The sequence below is a fragment of the Corvus brachyrhynchos genome, unplaced genomic scaffold, assembly GCF_000691975.1.
Source record: "Corvus brachyrhynchos isolate BGI_N302 unplaced genomic scaffold, ASM69197v1 scaffold101, whole genome shotgun sequence".
NCBI lineage: Eukaryota > Metazoa > Chordata > Aves > Passeriformes > Corvidae > Corvus > Corvus brachyrhynchos.
Window position 1 is genome coordinate 8,311,310 of NW_008237239.1, and position 14,712 is coordinate 8,326,021.

General features: G+C 36.6%; 1 protein-coding gene across 2 annotated transcripts in view; it reads left to right on the top strand.

The window, feature by feature from the left end:
- DPYD (dihydropyrimidine dehydrogenase) overlaps nucleotides 1–14,712 on the top strand; it is a 348,239-nt gene that overhangs the window by 240,954 nt on the left and 92,573 nt on the right. For both annotated transcript variants that reach the window (XM_017729847.1, XM_017729848.1), the window contains one exon: nucleotides 14,004–14,124. In XM_017729847.1, coding sequence (XP_017585336.1) covers nucleotides 14,004–14,124 — 121 coding nt within the window. The remainder of the gene's footprint in view (nucleotides 1–14,003; nucleotides 14,125–14,712) is intronic.

Consider the following 14,712-nt stretch of genomic DNA (forward strand, 5'->3'; position numbering starts at 1 on the left):
TTTTTGTCCTTCACTCCTTCACTGGAAACCATGCAAAGATGTTTAATTTCTTTTGTCTTACTATCTTTCTAAAAAGTGGCATTGAATTCATTCAGAATTATTAATGTCATGAAATCAACAAATTTAAGTGTTTGCCTTTTTGATTTTGGTTTAAAGGTCAACAAGTCTCTCCAGCTGCTCTGCCGAGAATGAATAAATAGCTAAATAGAGTCGGTAATCTGGATTTACTTTGCACTCCTGCTACGATGAAACTCCAGGTCTAAGAGCTTTAATGTGCATCTCCCTAGAAACATTAGAATAAGATCGATTAGGACAAATGATACCCAAAGTCTTCTAAAATATCAGAGAGTCTCCTTGGCCTAGTGGGCAGTGAAAAACAACAGAAGGAGGAAAAGAGCAGCCTGCAGCTACCTGAGAGGATGTGACAAAGATGCTGCAAGAGTAGCTACAAAGAGGGGAAGATTATTCACTATCATGTCAGATGATACAGCAAGGGGCAAATTGCAGGCTGAATGTTTCAAATTGCACATTAGGAAAAAAATTCCCCAACAAGGTGATGCAGATCAGGAACATGGTGTCATGGGGGGGCTGTGTACTCTGCATCTCTGGAGTTTTTAGGGCTCAGGCAGGCAAAGCTATGGCCAACCTCACTGGTGTTGGTGGTAGTCCCACTCCAAGTGGGAGCTGCCAGTACCTGCCCTCCTGGAGTCCATTCAGACAACCATTTCTGTGGATTCACCCAGTTCAATTCCTAACCAAAGGCACAGCATTCTTTGTACTGGGGTAGGAAATGAGTACTGGATAAAAGGAAGCGCTAGGACTTAGATGTTCACATGGAGTAAGATAATCAGTATGAACAAGGAGATCTCAAGTCAAAAGCAACAAATCTCATATTCAGAGATCTCAGCCTAAGTGCAAGAACAGAGATTCTTCATGCTATAAGCAAATATTGTAAAAGTTAATAACATCCTGGCATATAACTCTTTCTCATTAATTAGTCATACCTTCAAACCTCCAAAATATAAAAAATCTTTGCCTGTCTCAGCAATCTTAGCATTTAAGCTCTAGGTCTGGGGAATTGTTTGGGGTTTTTTTTTAGTTTATATTGAAGAAGGAATGTATATGTCTCTTGTGAGCACTGAAATCCAGATCCTTGTGGTTTAACTATTCAGATTATATGTAAAATGAACTTGTTTTGTGGTTCTTTTCTTACCTTTATTTTCATTTTACTTCAGCTGTACTTGCTACAGCCTCTGCTGCTGGCTGTGCTTATTGCCTGCAATTAGGAGGCAAGTTTCATAAAAGCCTACATTGCCTCATTCAGAAGACGACAAATCTGTCAAAAACAAAAAGAAAAAACACCCCAAAGCCCTGGTTACTCTGCAAAGATGAGAGCTGACTGCATGGCACAATTAGATTTGCTCTGCTGTACCTTGGATATAGGAAAGATGAGGCTGCTTTTTAATTGAGGTGCACAGCATAGCATGCTAATTCGCTGTTGTTCTGCCAGCAAGGAGCTTGAAGTATTTTAAATAAATGATGCCCCAAACAGAATTTGATTATATCTGTGTTCATGTGACATTCTACTATCAGCCTACAATAATATGCTGGTTAAGTATAATTCATTGAGTCCTGCAGGCAGTATTAGTTCTTGCTCTTCTCTTCTGTAGCAGTTATTGCAACAAATTAATGCAAAGTACAGCAGAGTGGTGCTACACTGGGCTGTAGCAGCAGTATGAAATGGTCACCCAAAATCCAGTATAAACCAGTGTGAGTGCGGTTTGTGTTGGTGTTTGGGGTGGAGTTTCAGGATTTGTATGTCTTCTTGTTCTCTTGCACTGGCTGCTTTCATGCATTCTGGCTGGTTCTTAAGAATATAAGTCCTAGCTGATCTCAGTGCCTTTGTGTCTGCCACTGGCCTCTGTTGCTTTGGGCCGTATTTTGACCAAATGACCTCTTTCAGTCATGTTTTTCAGTGTGCAGACTGTTTCAAAGGCACTGTAAGTTCCATAAAACTGGGTGGCTGGGGAGGGGAATTGCCTGCTGCCCAACCAAATGGATATGAAGAGGAGCCTTGATAGTTCAACTGAGGGAGAAGCTCAGCAGAGGCAAAAAATTCAGTCCCTCAGAAACAAGGACTCCTTGGCTGAGGCAGTGATGCTGTTACTCTGTGTGTGCAGGGATGAGCTGCACTGGGCAGTGTTTTGCTGGGAGGCAATCTGGGATGTGCAGGAAGAAGGGATGCTCCTGATTGCCTCCTTCAACTCCTGCAAATGTTGACCTAAGCACACTTTTTCACAGGTCAGGAGATGTGTTTTGTGGACTTACGTTCATGGTCCTTTATGATAATTCCATTTTGTTGTTCAACCTCTTTGGATTCCCTTTTCAACCTTCTCTGTTGTCAGATGTCTCTTTCTTTTCTTTTTCTATTCCTTCCTTCTTCAAAACTCTCCTCATAAACTAAACCCTGTGCTGAGTTGCTTTCAAAGTAAAAATTCACTCATGAGCTATTTCACTTGAAATCCGAGCAGGAAAATCTTGCTGGCTTTATGGTCACTCCTGGGTGACATCATTCACCTTCCTTCATTCACGTTCCTCCAGTACCTGAGAAATCACTTCCTTTTCTGTTACCATTGCAGGATTCAAGTGTGATTAAATGTGATTTAAATGGATTTCTTGCATGTGTCCTTTATGTCCTCATATATTCTATCTTTTGTAACATGTAGAAGGAGACAATACTTAATAATGAGGTATGACAGTTAATTGGTGTTTTGTCTAAAGAATTCTGCTTTTCATACACTCAAGGAGAAATGAATTGAAATGCAAAGTTTAATAAATTCATCATCAGAACACTGTTCTGTAATTTTATATTGTGGTTTGACAACATTTAATCCACTGTTATTGCTTTGAAGGATTTCTAATTGAATTACTCAAAAGACAAAATGGAAAATAAAAAGGGATTATAAACACGGCAGTAATGTTAACAGCACTACCAACTTGCTGAAACTTTTTAATGACATGCTATGGCTGTTAATAAGGTTTTAAATACTGTTTATGTGTGGTGACTTATATTTATGTAAGGAAAGCATTCTCTACAGAATGTATTTTCTCAGCAAATGTAAAAGTGATTCTGTTTCCTTGAAAATCATGAAGACATGGAAGCAATTTGGGTTTACACTTATTTTCAGTCTTACTATGGTGGAAGCGTTTCTGCTGAAATTCACATTATGGGTGACAGATTACCAGAGAAGGTTAGTTTGGTCACAGTATCAGTGACCTGCTGTTGTTTGGCTGTTTTAATGACACTTCAAGATTTTGGCTGTTTTAATGACACTTCAGTAGCCTAACAGCAACGAAGTGTATAATGAGTGCTTCCCATAAAGGAACAAACCCTTTTAGTTTTTTTTTTAAACCAAATGGCAACCTGCACTTGTTCTTGAAGTTGTATTTTAATGCCCTGAGAAGTTTTCAGAAAAGGGAAATGTAGGAAACTTGAGCAAATGTCCAGGCCCTTTGGATTGCCTTTGGATATGTGATTGCACCATAAGGCATTGCAGCTTTTTGTAACCATGATATCTGGTAAACAGGATTTAGTGGAAACAAAGTCATCACCAACAAGTAACTGTTCAGGAAAAATATAATATTTTAAGTTTGTTTATGTTGGTGCACATTAATAATTTTTTCTTTTTATGGTTTCAGTTTTATGCCAGTGTTTGATAAAGTTAACTAGCAGTGTATTAACTAATCTCTTCACTGCCTGCACGAGAGTTTTCAGGACTACATTCATATTTTTTTAAATTTTGCCTCAGCTCCTAGTAAACTTAGACAGTTTGTTGGGAAGCTTGCTCTTTACAGTAGGCCAAATCTGAATACATGCCCACTTGATGACCATTTTAAAACTAAGTGGCAAATTCTTCTCAGAGCATATGTTTTAAATTCCCTAGTTTCATGTTTCAAATGTTTATGCTTTCCTCAATTATTTAGTGTTTTCTGCCTTATTATTATTGGAAATGACAGAGCTTGCCTACCTGACCACAAGAGAAAGCTATTTGTAGCTGCAGCATTCACATATTCAAGTTCTGTGCTTCCCTTTTACATATTTCATATATGACATAAACCTAATCAAACCTTTATGCCTCCTAGCAGGTGACCTCTGCATGAACTAAAGAGCTGAAATATTATTTAATCATGCTGCATACCACTTTTTACAGTGCTATGAGAAACATTAGTTTGGCTGGCTAGGAACAACCAAGATAAAATACTTTGTTCTGTCAGGGTTAAAAAGACATTTTTATTAGTGAATGCTTTACATATACCAGTGCTGTTGATAAATAAATCCTTCCAGTCAGTGTGTCCGAGAAGTTTCTTAAGGGTAAATGTGACAGTTTCCTATTTTTCACTTGGACTGTTTAAGCCCAGTTAGTATTGGAACAAATAATTTGTTAACTTGAACTGCCAATCTGTGCATCAACCTTTCAGGCCAACTATTATTAACCTTTATTCTGACAATCAAAGAAAATAATCTGATTTAAATGCCTTTAATATTGCATTAAAATCAATAGCTATAAATACTCATTGCTAAAGTTTTAACAGACCTGTCACAATGAAACAAAAGGAGATTTTTCCCTATCACGTAAGGTAACCATAAACATATAAAAAGCCTTATACATAATTGTAAAAGTTGAACGTTTTCTAACAGAGATACTTCTTCTGATTGCTTAGATTAACATTTTTAAATTAAAAATAAGTGAAACAAACCCCAAACATTCAGAATAAGGAAAAACATTATGACACAACCACCTACACAGAGAGAGGAATCAGTTTAAAAAAAAATTCAGTTGTTTTCCTCTTTGTGCTGGGGAGAAAACAAAAAGCTTTTCTGTGATCTGAAAATGGAGTAATTACAAAGCTGACTAAAGGCAGCCACCAACCTTTCAAGTCTCAGTTGTGCTTGATCTTGACCTCCCTCTAATTGTTGTTCTTACTCCCAACACAAATATGTGTTTTGTACTTCTCTCTACTGGTCAGTCAAAAATCTCCAGCTCATTTTTGACCTTGTCCACACACGGGTGTTCAGTCATGAGGTGCAGCATTATCTCAGAGGGGATGTAGGAGTGCCATGCTGCTAATAAGATGCCCAAAGAGGGTCTCCCACACAGCACTTTGATAAATGTATTCTTGAGTTTGGATGCTGACCTGTGTTAAAATTGGCAGCTTTTAGATTAGGTATGTTAAAACCCATTGGAGTGAGTTCTTTTTGTTTGGCTTATTTTTGTCTGGTTTTTGTCATACGTTAAGCATCATTCATTTGTGTAGCTCCAGTAGAGTACTACAATAAAGAAACACTGTAACAAGTTATTGTTCCCATTTTTTTTAAATAAAATGAGGAGATCAAAGGTTATTTGTCTTGTGCTTTTAACATCTTTCAAATGTTCTAATTAAAGAGCTGACGTAGGGAGAAATTGTGATGCCAGTAAGAAGGAGAGTAAGAAAGAAAAGGGAGAAAGGGATCTGCTAAAATTGAAAAATTTCTTGAAATTCTCATTCTGTAGAAACCCTGTATGTGTCTTTTAAGGTTTATTTTGTTAAATGCTTTTAAATTTCAAGGGGGGTTTTTTATGGGCACCAATTTGTTCTTTCAGTTTTTCAAAGTAGTCTGAGAAGACCCTGTGACTGCTTTGAGAAGTAGGAGCCCCAGTCCCTTGTTGGCTTTTCTCAATACCCACTGTTATCTCTCTCAGTATAGATAGGGTCTCAGAGTTTTTACTTCTCAGTTCAGCCATGACCAAAACCCAGACCTAATCCAGAGTGACTTGATTTTGCCCAGTGACACATTGATATCACTGGAAGAAAAGGAGAACCTCAATTAGGCTCCCCCAAGTGGAACTTGCAGTGACAGATCTGAAGGAGCAGCTGATCAAATTTTAACACCTTGCTTGCAGCTTTACTTTAAATTAATAAAGTCCAAACATCTAGGAATGGAGCTAGGTGCCAGGAGTTTTTTAGTTCTTATAACTTACCACAGGAAAAAAAAAGTTCAGTCAGGTCTCTCAGTTCTTGCTTAGATTTTTACTTTGGCAAAAAGATCTATGAATTGGGAGTCATTACTCTCTAAAAATCTTGGGGTTTTTAAAATTAAATTTAAAGATAAAAATGTGTTCTTTATGTGGTCTTCAAGTGGTAATGTTTTTGCCTAATTGAAAAGACTGTAACCAAAAGAATGAATGTAGTCTACAAAAACTAATGGGAATTTTCCAAGCTGTACTTCTACATCTTAATATGCAGTATTTTGTAAGCAAAAATGTTCTTGTTTCACTAGTAGGACATGCTTAGTTATATAAGCCATATGATATTTTTCCAGTTTAAAAATACTACAGTTTTGTTCAAATTATAAAGAGAACATTTTGCTGTGTAGAAACAACATAAATGTCTTCATTAACTCAGTAGACTTGTTTCAAAAGACTTTTTTAAAGAAAGGAGCATTTTAGTGTTTGTAAGAGAGTAGAAAATAAGCATGTCTTTGAATTAAATCAGTGAACAATAGTCACAGTGCATATTGTTGCTATGGTAGTTTAGTTAAATGGTAACTATGTGGAATTTGATTAATTTTTCTCATCTGAATCTCTGATCTTTTAGAAATGCTTCCAAAAACCCCACCTCTACAACCTCCCTTCATATTGAAAAGACCTCTTGTTTCAAAGTGCAAGTTAATTAATAAAAGCTGAAGGCTCAAATGGGATGAAACATTTTTATTCTCCTAGAACAAAATATGACATTAATTCATGTTCGGATGTTTTGAATTTTTATCCTGAATGGGATTTTCCTGTACCATTTTATTGAAGATATTTAATGAGATTTTTGGAGTTTGGGTTTTTTTTTTTTTTGCTGAACTAGTACACTTTGGATCTCATGCCAAAAAGCAATACAGTATTGACTGGAAAAGAGTGCTGAATTCACATACTATCATTATCTCTAAAAGTTTGTTTTGTGGCATTGGTTTCACATCACATCATGGAGTCTTGCTGGAGGGATATAAGCTCTCAACCAGCAGCTACCTTTTTGTGAAGCCGACCAGGCTAACCCAGAGCCTCTGATGTAATTTAGGCAGTTTTAAAAATTTTTTCCTAATATATATATAGATAGCTTCACATACAACCGTGAAAAGTGTTATTCCTGCCTTAGGTTAAACTGCTTCATTTCTTTCTTTTTGACAGCTGCGGTCAATAGATGTTGACCAAAAGCTGTCAGATTTCCTGAGAAATGAGGAAGAATTTTTACTCCAGATGAGAAGAGGAGAGTTATTCATCTTCTGTCCTGGGAAATCCTTCCCTTATTTTGACAGGCTTTAAACAAATCGTTAGCTTTAATTAAGTTTGAAATGGGACAAATGCACAACCTGAACTGCTCCTTTTGGGATGTAAGAAGGCAGTAAAATTAACCATGAGTTTCTGCAATGGTGACTCTTGCTATAGTGATTGAATGTAATTCTGTATTTAGGTACTGTCGAAATTTTGTGTAAGTTTAGAGAGAGTGTTTTATGAAGACAATGTTCTCATAGGAGGAGGGAGAAAAGATAGCTGTGGAAAGGATAAATAGTAAAATACACATATATGTATAAAAGTGGTGAAGGCTACAGATACTGGTTTGCAATGCTTTAAGCTGGAATTCCCATACTTTTTCTTCATATTTTAATGAATAGCAAAAGAGTAATTCTTCACACGCAGAGTTGGGTTTTTTCTGTTGGTAGGGTTGGGGGGGTTTGTTTTGTTTTTAAGTTATGATTTTTTTATGGTTTTCCAGACAAGAAATACTGGATAGACATATTTAAACTAACAGCTTATCAGGCTAGTACATCCTCATTTCATTTATGGGATCTCTGTAAAAGGTGCAGATCCATAGGTACACATCAAGCCAGTAGAGTGGATTGAATATGTGAGGAGTCTCTAGAAATGATCATTACTCACGTTCTAAACCTGCTCCAAATGGATCCTGTCCCTGCCTTTCCACACTGCAGGTTGTGGCAGGTAGTGCCACTGTAATGTTCAGAGGGAGAGTAGGATGGACCTGCTGCATGGAGGTTACCTGCAGACAGGCAAAGATTCTCTTCTCCTTTCTTGCTTTTCAGATGAAGGTGCATTTGAGTCCTCTTGGGCCTTCAGACAGCGATTTGACTGAGGATAGGTTTAACTCTTCCCTAGCACACTATTGTTGAATGAAACAGTAAAGTGAGAGTAGTACATGTATTAAATTTAACAGCTGAGTCTTGCAAATTCTCAGCTAAAAACACTTTCCTACACTACATCATTCTTGTAATCATAAAAGCACTCCCTCCTTTTCCCACAGATACGGTACTAGTTTGAAAAATGTATCTACTGCTCAGAATGAGGAACTTAACTGTAGAATATTTTTTCATCTAAAAATTTCTCCAATGCTAATAGGTACAACAGGAATACAATATTTCTTTCTGAAAAACTAGTGCAGAAAGAAAATCTGCCATGAGAAGAATGCTCTGATGAGGGACTGTTGGTGCCACTTGCCTACTCTTGCCTAGCTGTCAGCTTCATGGGTGCTAAGTTAATAAAAAGACAAGTCCTCTGTAACTTACTATCAGCATTTATAATTGAAAACATGCTTACATAATGCATTATTTTAGCCATAAAATTCATAGGCAAGAGATATATATGAGAATAGTCTTGTGGCCATCAAAGACTTGAGGTGTATGAGGAAGATTAGACTTACTCTTGCATTAAATATGATAAAGTATTTTAATTTCTGAAACTTTGTTGTTTAGGTCATTGTAGTCAGTGATAGATGAGATTTAAGGACTTTATATGCAAGGTCTTACTGCATCTTGCAACACTCTTTTGTGCCATCTAGAACTTCCCATCATCACGGTCAGGATAATGGACCAGCACAAATCATCAATGTGACGTGTGGTGATAAATCCAATAGTCCTATGTAATGAAGCCTTTATACATATGTAAAGTCAGGATTTTGTCTGAGAAAAGTTATTGCAGGATATGGTCTATTTTCTGTAGTACTAATTAGACACGATCAACTAATGTGCTCTACTGAGTGTTAACCTTTCTTATGAAGTTCTTAGGGAAAATCTTGTAACAGGTTGTTCTTTTTTATGACATCTTTCAGACTGCTCTTTGTATTCTTTATATATGCATGCATGTATATGTACATGCACTCACACACGTGCTTCTCAAGGACTGTTTGCATAGTTAACAAATGTGTGTTAGTTACCCTAAAGAAGTTGTAATTCTATCTTTTGCATTATTCAAATGCTCTGAAAAGCTATTTAAATCCAAGTATTAAAAATATTTCTGTTGTTAATGTGGAAAGTATCTCATGGTTTAAGGTAGTCCAGAGAATCAAATGCAGTTTTGTGCTAGACAAACCTTTTCAGGTCCTTTTTCAAATGACTTTTGCAAAACTGGGCACCAAAGCAAGGTGAGTTGTAGGAGGTGCACCTCAGGCTGTCTGTCTCTCCTCTCTCCATTTATTAAACAGGCATAATAGTAATTCTCTGCCTCAGAGAGGTGTTCTGAATACAGTGTAAAGATTGTGCAGTAACAGGATAGTGCAAAAATGAGGGCCCTGCAAGAGCACTGAAAATAGGTCACAATAAAAATTTCCAAAAATCTGCAGCAAGACATTTCTGTGGTAATCTCATCGTGGTTTTGTTTCTTTCCATGAAACACAAGGAGAGGTGACCTACTCTATGCTCAGCATTTTCATGCTTCTTTTTAAATGGGCAGGATGTATCTGCCTTGGGGGTGATAGGACAGGGGATTCATCTCATTACTGATGCCAATTGCAATCATAGACAACTTGCTGCTTTAATTTCTGAGGACTTATGCTCATAGTTATGGTTGTAGTTAAGCTTATCATGTGATCATTTAGAAAAAAAGGTGAATAGTTGTTTTTCCTCTAGTATATCTACCCATTGGCAATGAGTAGTTAGGATTAAAAGCTTCATCTAGCCTAAGGCTATAATGAATATTCAGGAAAAATGGTTCTGTACTGTTGCTTAGGGAAGTAAAAAGACAACCCCTGTAACATTCAAATCTCCTGTGCCTTTGGAATAAACAAGCAGTATTTGATTAACAGGAAGACAGACGACACGCTGATGTACAGCTTATACCAAAAGAGACTTTATATGGTATTAAATTACCAACAGATTCCTGTAGGTACAGTGCATGAATCAATATTATGTTTTAGCTGATGATAATTTTAGCAAGCTTTTATTTAGATGGGGTTTGTTTAAAAAAAAAATTAAAATACAGCAGATAAACAAAGTGTGCTAGCAATGGATGTTACAGTCCATTGGAGCATTTGTTCATTCTTCTGGATTGACACGCAGTGCAAAATTATGCTACACATTCTGTTACAATCACACTGTATCATTATTAATGAGAAAACCAACAAACCCAGTTATGTGTAATGTAAGAAGGTAATTTTTAGCAACATGGTAGACTCTGAACCAAAAGCATTACAATCCTGTACTAAATTAAGCAGAATAATATTTTATTCAGTTCATATTGTTGGTTTTGTGAATACAAATGCCCAGCTGTTTTTACAGCTAGTAACATTTTACACATCAAGCCTTTTAGAAAATATTTCTTAACTATGCAGAATTTGTCAACCACTTTATCAATGATAAAAGCTGCAGGCACTTTCAGAAACTTAGATTGGGGTGAAAAAAGATATTTGTGTTGTATTAGCAGTGACAGTACGTTTTATAATGTGATTTACAGGCTTCAAGATTCATTCTTTCACAAGTTTTATGCTCATCCTTGAAGGTTTTATAAATCCAAGAAAGAATGGGTAAAAGCAATTTGTAAATTGGGGTCAGTCTTTCAGAAACCCAAGTAGGTGGGAGGTCCTCAATCAGTCAAATGAATTAGGCAAAATGAAGCCTGTACATAACCTCTTCAAAACTAGTTTTTGGTATTGTGCTACTCGCTTTATTAAATTTGCACCTAAGCTTAAAACTTTTGAATGGGACAAATTAGTATTCTCAGAAATCTGAAGTTTTGAACTGCATTTCTTTAGTCAGTGATTGCATTTAGAAATTAATTCTCTATTTCTAATTACTTTAGGGTTTCTCAAAATTGTGTTCTTGTGTGACCTCTGCAAATTGGTCTTAGTCTAAAGGCAAGCAAGCTTCTATAGAGAGGTTGTGCACCAGCCAGTGAATTTCCCATGGATTATACAAATGTAGTTTATTCATTTCCTATGAAAATTTTTTGTCTAGTGACATCAGTATCTTCTGGTTTCAGCCATCTGATAGCTTAGAACGCATTTTTCCAAGTCCTCAGTGCAAATAGAGAATTATGAAATTTATAAATTAAAAACTTCTCTTAATGATCTATAGAAGAAAATGTGAATTAAAAAAAAACCCTAAAACCAGGTGAGGATATTATTCCTCTTTGAGAATACATTAGTAGTCTGGAGAGCACAAAAGCTCTGGTATTCTCAGGCAGTCACTTCATGACAGAAGCCCCTCCCGTGGGCTGTGACCACTGGGCACTCCCAGTGTCACTGCTGTGAGGGGAGACAGGATGGGCTGAGGTGACTCTCTGGTGTTTGCTCCTGCACCAGGAGGAATCTGAGCACAAGGGGCTGGAGGCAGAGCAAGGAGGAGGAGGAGGAGGGTGGAAGAATGGATCATCTGGGTGTTCCAGCACAACTCCATTGTAGGACTTGCACTGAAAAGGGAAGCAGTGAGGTGCATCACGTGTGTGTGTCTTTGGGGTGTGGCACAAGGGTAAACTGAAATTTTTTTAGGTTAGCCAGCATTATCTCCATATGATATTTATTTAATGTGCAAATTAATTCGATAAAACATTATGGGGAAAAAATAATCTTTAGAAATACCTGTTTCAGTTCAGAATTCTCAAATTTAATGGGAATTCTAATTTTTTTGCATAAAATTAATCACCTTTCCAATTTCTATCAGTAATTGTCTTACTATGCAACAAAGCACTGTTTTAACTTTTGTTTCATTTTTTCAGTGTTTACTCACTAAACATTCCTTTTTTTTCCTTGGAATATTAAGTGAAATAGTATGAAAGATTTTACCTCCTTCACTAGAATTTTCAAATTATTTTCCTATTAATTTACCAGTGATTTTATGGGTACCAAAAATGGGCAATTTTCCAAGGCTGATACAAGTGAGCCTTTCAAAAGGGCTTTGTCTAATCATGTGCTGTGCAATCACATATTTAAAGTGTTTACTAGCATGAGAAATAGAAGACTATTCTACTGCATTCATTGCATTAATCTTAGTGTGTGAGGAGTAGAACTGATTGAAAATAAAGATCTTTGTTTACTTTCAGGGGGAAAAAAAAGTTAATTATTACTTATTACAAAAGTAAAACTAGTTAAATTGTCTTAGGTAAGATGAAAACTGGGGTTTTATGAAAGACATCTCCCAGCAAGTTATTCAGTGTGGATTAAAGTAATTGTATTTTTTAAGGCATTAGTGTGTGCTGGAGTAAGAATTTTTATGGCAGCACTATAAGCACAACGAAGTCAGCATAATGAGTTATGTGGTGCCAACATCCTGAACATTATCACAAGGATTTCTAAGAAGAATTAACATAAAGGATATACAATTCATGTCTTCTGGAGGGTCTCTCATTTCTGCATTGGGCCTCAAGGAAATTCAAAACAGAAATGAAAGTCAAAGCTGCAACTACTTTCATACTGCCAGTGCAGGGTTCATACATATTTCATGGCAGCTGCATGGGCGGGGAGATCATCGTTTTTATTGGGATGCCAGAGCTAAGTCTTAGGATTTTACTATTCATGTCAAGCACTGTGTACTTTGTAGGAACACAGCCTGTGGGGTTTTTGTTTGTATTTAACCATTGGTGTAAAAAGGAAAAACAACAAGGGGATATTTCCTGTGTGTTCACTATACTGGCAACCTTGGTGTCTTCTGGATTGTTTTAAATTAATTTTCATTTAGTCTCATTCCATTCTCAGTTACTACATAGCAATGCAGCTTTCTGAGTTTTTACAATATCCAAATGGGATAAGATTATTCGTATATGACAGATTTAATTATCTGAGAGAGTGATAAAGACTTAGTAAATGTAAATAATTGCTGCAGTACCAATTAGCCTACCCACAGGTAATACTTGTACTAAATCTTGTAATGGCACCATTCAATTTTTAACCAGAACATACAGCACATTCTACATGCATCAGTATTGCAAATTTTAAGGTATTTGTTGAAGAGCATTATCAATTGCCAACAGAAAAATGAAACGAGTTACATTGGACAAGAGCCCTTGTACGTGCCAGATGCAGGTGTTCGTTCCACTGAGCTGTCCTCAGTGGAAAGGCTACTTGATTACTGTCTACATGAGATGTATTCCATAAGGGAAGTAAATGACTGGAAATCAGGAAAAGCCAACACTTGACGATTTCGATTTCTGGCTTTAACAGAGAAGATTTTGATCTTTCATTTACACTGTGGCCATCCCAAGTTGTTCTCAGAGTTCAGAAATGCTGAATTGTATTCTGATAGCCCTGCAACCTCGGTTCATCCTTGTTGTTCTGATCAAGGCATGATCAGACAATGCTTCAGGTTCACATTATTTTATACGATACTGCTTGTTTTTAATGTACCTTACATAGAATGAGTCATTAAAACTGAAAAGTAATTTTTAAAATAAATCGGTAAAGTAGTCTCTGTCATCCAAAATGGGGTTTTCCTCTCTCTGGGCGCGCAACATTTTGTGAAATCTTTGTCTTCTGGAAAAAAATTCCTTTTTTTCCATGAAATAGCCTTTCTGTAGTGGATTTGCAGTTACTTGATGTGTCTGAAATAAGTTAACTAATGAGAGGAAGTTCAGTCTGATGTGCAATTTCACAAAATTGCAGTATAGTCACTTTAAAAAAAAGTTTTCTATTTCCTTGATGTACCTTTTGTTCATATTACTTTTAATTATGTTCTATATTTATCTGGCCTATTTGAACAGGATCCAGAGCTGGTACGGAACATCTGTCGCTGGGTTAGACAAGCTGTTCACATTCCTTTCTTTGCCAAACTGACCCCAAATGTCACTGATATTGTGAAAATTGGAGTGGCTGCGCGGGAAGGTGAGTGACTCCAGTGCACAAGTTGTGCAGATTACTAATTTGCTGGATGAGGTAAGATAGGAATGTTTCAGGAATAACAGATAACAACAGAAACTAATATGAAAATATTTTGTTTGATGTATTTAGAATAAGCAGAGTAATCAAAAGTTTCCTAATTTTGGCCATGCATCTAGAACAGAGCAATATTTGAAGAGAACCATGTTAGACTGTGAACAATAAATTGTATATGTTTTTGTGTGTTTCCCTAAGTGCTCCTATTTCTGTCATATTTATATGTTTACCAGACACCTGTAAATCCCCCTATTCCCGTATTTAGTAGTGAAAATGATGTGTGTGTTCTGAGAAAACAAAAATACACCATTTGAAGTTATATATTTTTTCTTCCTTAGAGCTTAAAGTACAACATGGCAGCGAATAAGTTTGCAAGTAGGTGTCCATCACTTAGAACCATGGTAATTGTTTCTTTGTCACATTGCTTCTTTTGTCTTGCTGCACAGAAGCTTGGAGGAGGTGGCCACTGTGTTGGGGTACCTTTGGGTGTTGAGCAACCACTGTAGCAGGTTCTGTCCCACACAGCTGAAGGGCAGA